Raw genomic sequence first — 9,952 nt, forward strand, 5'->3', positions numbered from 1 at the left:
TTTCTTCCCCTCTACTACTAGATTTCTATATGGTCCATGAACCTACCCCACTATTCTTCTTTCACACTATTTATTTATCTAAATTTTTGTAATTTTTGTCTTGCACTCTACTGCTGCCACAAAACAATAAACTTCACGGTGCATGTCGGTGCAGTGTCGAGTTTGTTAAAGATCACAGAAGGGTAATGAAGGTTTCATAATTAGAGGTAATTTGGCATCCACAATAAAAAAAAGTAAAAAACATTGTCAACATGCTCGCTGTCCCAGTCGTAGGGATACCCCATGAGCCTCGGCATCCAACACATCATTCTCCAGAATTTCTGATCTCCAAAGGGATTCTACCACCACACATATTTACCTCCCACTTTCCACAGGGATTGCTCCCTCTATGGTTCCCCATCCTTTCGTCTCTCTCCCGGCATGCACTCCTGCAAGTGCTACACCACCCATTCAACTCGTCCCTCACCTCCATTCAGGCCCCAAACAGTCCTTCCAGGTGAGGCAACGCTTCACCTGTGAATCTGCTGGGGTCGTCTATTATGTCCAGCATTCCCGATGCAGCCTCCTCTACATTGGTGAGACCTGTCGCTTCATAGAGCGCCTCCACTCCATCTGCCAAAAGTGGCCCAACTTCCCAGTGGCCAAAAATTTTAATTCCAATTCCCATTCTTGCTTGGACATGTCAGTCCTCCTCTTGTGCCACAATGAGGCCACCTTCAGAGTGGAGGAGCACCACTTTATATTCTGTCTGAGTAGCTTCAACTTGATGGCATAAATATAGATTTCTCCTTCTGGCAAAAACATTTTTCTCTGCCCCTTCCCTCCTGTTCTCTTCCACACTCTGGCCTCTTACTTCTTCTCACCTGCCTATCACCTCCCTCTGGTGCCCCTCCTCCTTCCCTTTCTTTTATAGTCACTGTCCTCTCCTATCTGATTCCTTCCTCTCCAGCCCTTTACCTTTCCCACCCACCTGGCCTCACTTATCACCTACTAAATAGCACTCTTTCCCCTCCCCCCAACTTCTTATTCTGGCCTCTTCCCCCTTCCTTTCCAATCCTGAAGAAGGGTGTCAGCCCAAAACATCAACTGTTTACTCTTTTCCATAGACTTGCTGAGTTCCTCCAGAATTTTGTGTGTGTTGATCAGGACACTACAGTTCTCAGATAGAGGAGATTCATGCCATCTGATATTTACATGTAACAGGGGTATAGATTTAAGTCTGACCAAGTGATGTATCAATCCAATATCCTGTTTTAGAGAAATTATATTCAACAGTTATGATACGCTACTGTAATGTTCTTTTTGTTTAACAATAACTTTTTTCAATTGTAAGCTTTGTAATGAAGTAACTCCACCATGGACAGTCCCAAGCCCGGCTAAGAAAGGAAGAGGGTTGGGCATGGAGGCTAGCAACTCCATCCCTTCAAAACCCGATGCTAGAGAAAGGCCAACAGAAACTCCAAAGACCTCATCCCTGGGAAAGGAAGGATCTTTGCCTAGAAGACGTATGAAGTCATGTGGTGAAGGTGGAAGCTACAGGGCCAATCAACTTTTGGCCCAGGACAGAGGATTCTGGTCAGCTACTGTCGGTGGCCTATGCCCCAGTAGGGGTAATGGGCTTATTAGCTGACTGAATTTGTAAAGAGAAAGTTGCAACTCATTGGTTAAACGATAATGTCCTTGTTATATCTTTAGTGCCCATCTGGGCCCCTCTGTCTGTAAGTTCAACTGCTCTGGAATTTCCCCACCATGAAAAGCATCTGGAAGAGAGGCTGCCTTAAGAAGACAGCATATTATCATAAAGGACTTCTACATTCTGGGCCATGCTCCCTCCTCGGTGCTACCATTGAAGATATAGAAGCCAGAAGTCCCATAGCACCAGGTTCAAGAAGTTACTTTACTGGGTCTTGAACCAACCTTCACACTCACAGAGCAATGGAAGACTAGTTATTGTCAGATTGCGACAATTTCTATTAACAATACACCACAAACAACTTGAGAACTTTTATGTAGTTAAACTCAGAAATTTGGCTGTGATACATTTAGTTCATTAGCTACACCTGTATACCTGCTTATTAATACAAATATCTAATCATGTGGCAGCAACTCAATGCATAAAAGCATGGTCAAGAGGTTCAGTTGTTGTACAGACCAAACATCAGAATGGGGAAGAAAATGTGATCTAAGTGACTTTGACCATGGAATGATTGTTGGTGCCAAACAGGGTGATTTGAGTATCTCAGAAACTGCTGATCTCCTGGGGTTTCCACACACAACAGACTCTAACGTTTACAGAGAATGGGGTGAAAAACAAAAAACATCCAGTGAGTGGCAATTCTGTGGGCAAAAGTGCCCTGCTAATGAGAGAGGTCTGAGGAGAATGGCCAGACTGGTTCAAGTTGACAGGAAGGTGACAGTAACTCAAATAACCACACGTTACAACAGCGGTGTGCAGAAGAGCATCTCTGAATGCTCAACATGTCAAACCTTGAAGCGGATGAGCTACAGCAGCAGAAGATCCCGCACAAACACTCCGTGGCCGCTTTATTAGGTACAGGAAGTGCAGTACATAAAAGTGACCACTGAGTGTATAAGTCGTGGCTCTAGAAATCGTGGACGTATTGGTAATCATTTTCCAATGTTCTATAGACTCAGGATCAGTTCCTGCGGATTGGAGGGTGGCTAATGTTGTCCCACTTTTCAAGAAAGAAGGGAGAGAGAAAACAGGGAATTACAGACCGGTTAGCTTGACGTCAGTAGTGGGAAAGATGCTGGAGTCAATTATAAAAGAGGAAATTACGACACATTTGGATAGCAGTAGAAGGATCAGTCCGAGTCAGCATGGATTTACGAAGGGAAAATCATACTTGACTAATCTTCTGGAGTTTTTTGAGGATGTAACTATGAAAATGGACAAGGGAGAGCCAGTGGATGTAGTGTACCTGAACTTTCAGAAAGCTTTTGATAAAGTCCCACAAAGGAGATTAGTGGGCAAAATTAGGGCACATGGTATTGGGGGCAGAGTACTGACATGGATTGAAAATTGGCTGGCTGACAGGAAACAAACATTAACGGGTCCCTTTCGGAATGGCAACCTATGACCAGTGGGGTACCACAAGGTTCAGTGCTGGGACCGCAGCTGTTTACAACATACATTAATGATTTAGATGAAGGGATTAAAAGTAACATTAGTAAATTTGCCGATGACACAAAGCTGGGTGGCAGTGTGAAATGTCAGGAGGATGTTATGAGAACGTAGGGTGACTTGGACAGGCGAGGTGAGTGGGCAAATGTATGGCAGATGCAGTTTAATGTGGATAAATGTGAGGTTATCCACTTTGGTGGCAAGAACAGGAAGGCAGATTACTATCTAAATGGAGTCAAGTTAGGAAAAGGGGAAGTACAACGAGATCTAGGTGTTCTTGTACATCAGTCAATGAAAGCAAGCAGGCAGGTACAGCAGGCAGTGAAGAGAGCTAATGGCATGCTGGCTTTTATAACAAGAGGAATTGAGTATAGGAGTAAAGAGGTGCTTCTGCAGCTGTACAGGGCCCAGGTGAGACCCCACCTGGAGTATTGTGTGCAGTTTTGGTCTCCAAATTTGAGGAAGGACATTCTTGCTATTGAGGGAGTGCAGTGTAGGTTCACAAGGTTAATTCCCGGAATGGCAGGACTGTCACATGTTTAAAGATTGGAGCAACTGGGCTTGTATACACTGGAATTTAGAAGGATGAGGGGGGATATGATTGAAACATATAAGATTATTAAGGGATTGGACACGCTAGAGGTAGGAAGCATGTTCCCGCTGATGGGTGAGTCCAGGACTAAAGGCCACAGTTTAAGAATAAGGGGTAGGCCATTTAGAACAGAGATGCGGAAAAACTTTTTCACCCAGAGAGTGGTGGATATGTGGAATGCTCTGCCCCAGAAGGCAGTGGAGGCCAAGTCTCTGGATGCTTTCAAGAGAGAGTTAGATAGAGCTCTTATAGATAGCGGGGTCAAGGGATATGGGGAAAGGGCAGGAACAGGGTACTGATTGTGTATGATCAGCCAAGATCACAGTGAATGGCAGTGCTGGCTAGAAGGGCTGAATGGCCTACTCCTGCACCTACTGTCTATTGAGTGTATAAAGTAATTCAATTATTTCTCTTGTGATCAGTTGAAATACAAAAAAATAGGCTACATTAATTGTTGTATTTAAACTTGTAACAGATTTGATCTAATAATATTGGAGAACGCTTTGGCTCACCATTCTCCTGCTGCCTCTGCGTGCTTAGAAAATCTTAAAAAGTCGTGGATACGGCCCAGTCCATCAGAAGTAAAGACCCCCCCCACCACTCAGCACATTTACAAGGAGCACTGTCACGGGAAGCAGCATCCATCATCCAGGTCATGCTCCCTTCTCGCCACTACCATCAGAAAGGGTAGTAACTTTTCCTGAGCCTGCTGCTCTGGGACTTGAGGTACAAGGGCCTTAAGTTCCACATCACCGGGTTCAGGAAAAGTTATTAACCATCAACCACTGGGTAACTTCACTCACCCCAACATGGAAATGTTGCCACAACCAAGCAATTCACTTTTAAAGACTCTGCAACTCGTGTTCGAATAATTATGGCTTATTTATTTTTTATTATTATTATTTTTCTCCCTTTTCCTATTTGCAGTTTGTTGTCTTTTGCACATTGGTTGTTTGTCTGCCCCTGTCATGTGTAGTTTTTCACTGATTTTATTGTGTTTCTTTCTATTAACTGTGAACATCCACAAGAGAATGAATCTCACTGTTTGTTGTACATGGCAATGCTCCCTCTATTTGTTTTTAAACAGCTGTGCGGACCAACCATTGCTCTGAGCAGAAAATACATACACATCCTGAAAACTACACAACAATTTAATTTTTTTCCATAATATGCACATCAAGCAAACAGAAAGCACAACCCACAAGGAAACACGGTCCAGCAATCAAAGCAACCTACAAGCACGATGACAAAAAATGTTTTGTCTAGATGGTGTTGGCGTTCAGCAGGCTGGCAGCTTATTAACAATGAGCTACCAACTTCCATTCTGTGTTTATTGTTTCAATATGTAACAGTGTTGTAACTTGAAACACTGACAATGTAAATACATCAAAGCTCTAAAATGTCTCAAAGTAAAGGTTGTGGTATGTTTATTATTTAGAAAATTTGTGGATTATATTCATGAACACATCATTAATCACAGGGCATTTCATAATTATATTAACAGATTTCAAAATTATATTAGCATAATTTCAAAATTATTTTAAGATTATTTAAAAGAAAACTCCAGCTGCGCAGCACAAGGGCTATGAGCGTAGGAGCATTTCGGTTACTGCTCGACTGCACACCCACGCAGCTTAGAGGGAACATAGTGACATACAATGATGATAATTCAAAACTTTGAACTTTGAAAAATGCCAAGAGCTGATTCTCACCTTCTTTTGGCTCAGCATTTGAACTTTCTTCTTTCAGTTTCAGGTTGCTCAGCTGCGATTAAAAGAAAAGGCGCTTTGTTTAGAAAATAGGAATGGCAAGCACCCTGAACTTGTAACCGGGAAAGAGCAAGAGGATCAGAGACTGAACATGATACTCTTTTACTTTACAATCCATAAAAGCAATTCAGATTCAAACTTTTGCCACAGACATCCACCTTTAGAAACTTCCACCAACTCGACATCTCAGCAAACTTCTGATCAGGTCCTTGGTATATCCGCCTCCAGTTTTTCTACTGAACGACTGACTCTCTATCAAGCATTTTGTCATAAAGTTTGAGGCAGTTAGAATAAGGTATTGTTGCAGATGCAAGGGAAAATAAATGAACAATTTAGGGAACATAATCAGGAGGTAATATTGAGACAAAGGAGACACCTTTTCTTCACTGACAATGGTGTTTGTTTCAATTTTAAAAAAGGGGTATCAAAACAGCAGCAGGCACAAGAAAAACAAGCCATGGAAAGCATGATCATATAATTGTTTAATTATGCTCTCAGCAACCTCAAAACCAACACAAATGATCAAGTTCTTGTATTTACAGGAGTGCTGCCACAAGGAAGAAACATCCATTAAAGACCCCAACATCCAGACCATGCCCTTTTGTTACAAACACCATCGGGAAGGAGGTACAGAAACCTCAGGTCCCACACAGTTATCACCCCTCAACTACCAGGCTCTTGAACTAGAGGAGGTAACTTCATTCACCTCAACTCTGAAATGATTCTATGATCTACGCATTCAAGGACTCTTTACTAGTCATGTTCTGAGTATTTTTTATTTGTACAGTTTGTCTTCTTTTGCATATTGGTTGTCTGTCAGTCTTTGTTTTTTTTCTAAACTCTATTGTTTTTTTTTGTCCTGTAAGTGCCCACAAGAAAGTGAATCTCAAGGTAGTGTATGGTGACATATACAGAACTTTGAGAATAAGCTTACTTTGAATTGTGAATTCATATAACACCATAACAGTGGAGGAACATGAATTTGGTTAATTCTGGAATTTACTGCTCAGAACTGTAACGATGAACTCAAAACTGTCAAGATGGCTTCAAAAATCAGTCTGGTTTACTAAAGGTCTTTATGAAACAAAATCTGCCATGATTGCTTTCTGAACAATCCCAGCTAATCAACGCAGTTGACTTTTCACTTCCATCTCAAATGCCAGTTGGTTCCATTCGAGATGGAACCTGCCACAGATGTCCAGATTTGTTAGAAATGTCTTTTCAAATTCATCTTAATTTGTATAACATTTCCATTTATGTCTTTTTGTCCACCTGCATCGTACTTTCCCTGTAACTTTATATTGTGCAGTAAATTTTTTCATCTTTGCACTACCGGGAATGTGGAAGTAGTACAAATCCATTTTGTTTGGATGTCACACAAGCAAAAGCTTTTACTGTATCTCAGTACATATCACTGTAATACACCAATTCTCAATTTTACATGTTCTGAGAAAACACCTGAAAGTATCTGATGGAACTTGGCAGGTCAGGCAGCATCTAGAGTGGAATAAACAATTGATGTTTTGGGTTGAGACCCCTTAACAGGGCAGAAGCCAGAATAAGGTGGTGGGGGAGGGGAAGGAGTACCATTTAGCAGATGATAGGTGAGACCAAGTGAGAGGGAAAGTGGGTGTACAGGGGAGGGGAGATGAAGTAAGAAGCAGGGAGGTGATAGGTGAAAAGGTAAAGGACTGAAGGAGGAGTCTGAACAGAGAGGAAAATATACCATGGGAGAAAGGGAAAATCAATTGGCATCAGAGGAAGGTGATGAGCAGATGAGGAGAGGTGAGAGGGGAACTAGAGTGGGGAATGGAAAAAGAGAGAAGGGAGGGGGGAGAAATTACCAGAATCTACAGAAATCAATGTTCAGGTTGCCAGGTTGGAGACTATCCAGACAGAATATAAGGTGTTGCTCCTGCAACCTGAGAGTGGCCTCATTGTGGCACGAGAGGGCATGGAACTTCAGTTTGTTCATTTCCATTGATGCTGCCTGACCTGCTGAGTTCCTCCAGCACTTTGCATGTGCATTGCTCTGGATTTGCAGAATCTGCACCACCTCTAGTGTTTACAAAAATATTTGATGGCATTTGAAATATTCCTGGTGTAGCCAATGTGAGGAATGTGGCGCCCAACGTTTGCAGCAATTATCTGCACCCTTTATTCAACAGTGGTGCAGAATCTTTTATTTACACACAGGGTTAATCTGACAACTGATATCCAGTAGCTCAGTACTGTCTGAATGTCTAGACTGGGAGCTCAAACAAGTAATGGGGGAATAAATGCATCTAACCCAGACATGGGATTCCCCAGCCCAGGCCAACACAAAAAGCTGGAGATATTCAGCATCTGTAGAGAGACAGAGCTAATCTTTGTAAAGATTATCTAAAGTATTGACTAGCTCTCTTTTTCCACAGATGCAGTCTGACCTAATGAGTGTTTCTAACATTTCTGTATCTGTGGACAGAATCAATGCCGGAGAATTAGCGCAGGAATATAATTGTAGATCAAAATAAATCCAAGTGAGGACACAAACTCAAACACTTTGGGGGGAAACCATGCCCCTACCACTATCTGAACCCCCTCCTTATTTGTTCCTTATCCCCACATTCCCTTCTCTTATCTCACTACTACATCTCATCCCAACCATCCTCAAAACACCCTCCCATCCCACTGGAGTTGCCTCCCTCCCCACCCACTTCTGCCCCAAGAACCATGCTTCTTGTCTTCCAACAAACCCTCTCAAAAGCCTCCCCAACTCCAACCCCTTCCCTCTGCCTCATCCCACTCATCCTCCTCAATCCCAAACCCTTTTAGCCTCCTTCAAATCCTCCCCACTCCATTTATAGCATCATTCCAGCCCCTCCTCTCCTTCTATCCTACTTCCCACCTAATCCTCTTCTTTCCCCCAAACCTCAACCTCACCCCTCTCCCCTCCCGCGGTTACCATAGTCCCGGTCCCGGTCTCTTCGCCGGGTCGTATCCGGATTCCCTTCCGCCGCCGGCCCGACCTCTCGTTCAGCGCCCCGCCACCGCCCTCCAGACCACTCCCCAGGCCGTACCCACCGACTCGGCTGCCGATTCCTGCAGATCGACCGCCCGCGCCCACGACTCAGCCGCCATCGCTCGCCAGGCCCGAACCGGAAAGGCGGGGGAGCGAAGCAGGCGGTGGACACCAGTCAGAGCGCATGCGTCGCGTCTAGTCCTACCTTCTGCATCACCGTGCTGTCGCCGTAACGCCAACCTTTGGTTCCGTGATGCATGGCTGAACCCCAAATCAGCAAAAGAAAACCAGGTTCAGCTTGTCTCCTGTTAACAGAGGTTAAGAGAAGGTGACACTTTGCACTGACATTGTGGCCGATTAGATGAGCAGATCACCTCCAGTTGCTTAGTCAACGAGTAGTGCAGCACAGAAACAGAACCTTCAGCCCAAATTGTCCAATCTGAACAAAATATCCACCTTTCATGTTTGGCCCATATCTCAACATTCTTTTCCTACTCATGTACTGTACATGTTCAAATGCTTTATAAATGCTGTGATTATTTTCTGTACACTCTAGATACTGTTGGAAGGGATACACTTGAAATCTAGTACTCCCTCTCAAATACCAGAACATCCTTTCATAGATAAGGAGCCAAAACTGCTCACAGTGCTCCAAAGTGCAGTCTGAACAATGCCTTACAAAGCCTTAGCATTATATCCTTGTTTTTATATCCTATTCGTCTTGAAATGAACGCTAACATTGCATTTCCTTCCCTTACCACCGACTCAACTTCAAGTTCACCCTAAGGGAATCCTGCACAGATCCTCCCAAGTCCCCTTACACCTTTGATTTCTGAATGTTCTCCTTTATTCACCTTTAAGCACTCTATTCCTTCTATCAAAGAACATGATGACTATACATTTCTCTGCAGAATATTCCATCTGCCACTTCTTTGCCCAATCTGACCAGTTCCTTCTGCAGATTTCCCTGCTTCCTCACCGCTACCTGCTTGTGGTAAACTATGTATACCTGTCTGGACACGCCCCTCTGCTGACTGCTCCTGTGGCTCCTCCCACAGACCCTTGTATAAAGGCGATTGAGGCACTGCTCCTCCCTCAGTCTTCAATATGTCGTGCTTCCTTTTCACTGTTAATAAAAGCCTATCGTTCACTTCCAGTCTCCTAGAGTTATTGATGGTGCATCACTGCTCCCCCACCTATCTTAGTATCATCCGCACACATGGCTACAAGAACCCCATTAGCTGTGACGCTGTTCCTAATCAAGAATCGATCAACCTCAGCTTTTTGTGCTTACAGACAGAAAAGAAGCCTCAAGCCCACAGGTGGGAGGTGACGGTTCTCTCCACTGACATTGAATGGGGAAGAAACAATTTCCGTGGAATGCTGCAGTTTGGGGTAGAGTGCTCCTTCCTTCTGATTGCCTGCAGTTCACCCTTGGGCAAGGT

At 43.6% G+C, this 9,952-nt stretch overlaps 1 protein-coding gene across 2 annotated transcripts in view; it reads right to left on the reverse strand.

Moving 5' to 3' along the window:
• The window catches only part of ddx19a (DEAD-box helicase 19a), a 46,565-nt gene extending 37,874 nt beyond the window's left edge, over nt 1-8,691 (reverse strand). For both annotated transcript variants that reach the window (XM_073032336.1, XM_073032335.1), the window contains exons 1-2: nt 8,570-8,691; nt 5,450-5,501 (exon numbers count right to left, since the gene is read on the reverse strand). In XM_073032336.1, coding sequence (XP_072888437.1) covers nt 5,450-5,501; nt 8,570-8,626 — 109 coding nt within the window. In that variant the 5' untranslated portion in view covers nt 8,627-8,691. The remainder of the gene's footprint in view (nt 1-5,449; nt 5,502-8,569) is intronic.
• Between the last annotated feature and the right edge of the window lie 1,261 nt (nt 8,692-9,952).

The sequence above is a fragment of the Hemitrygon akajei genome, chromosome 29 (genome assembly GCF_048418815.1).
Source record: "Hemitrygon akajei chromosome 29, sHemAka1.3, whole genome shotgun sequence".
Taxonomy (NCBI): Eukaryota; Metazoa; Chordata; class Chondrichthyes; order Myliobatiformes; family Dasyatidae; genus Hemitrygon; species Hemitrygon akajei.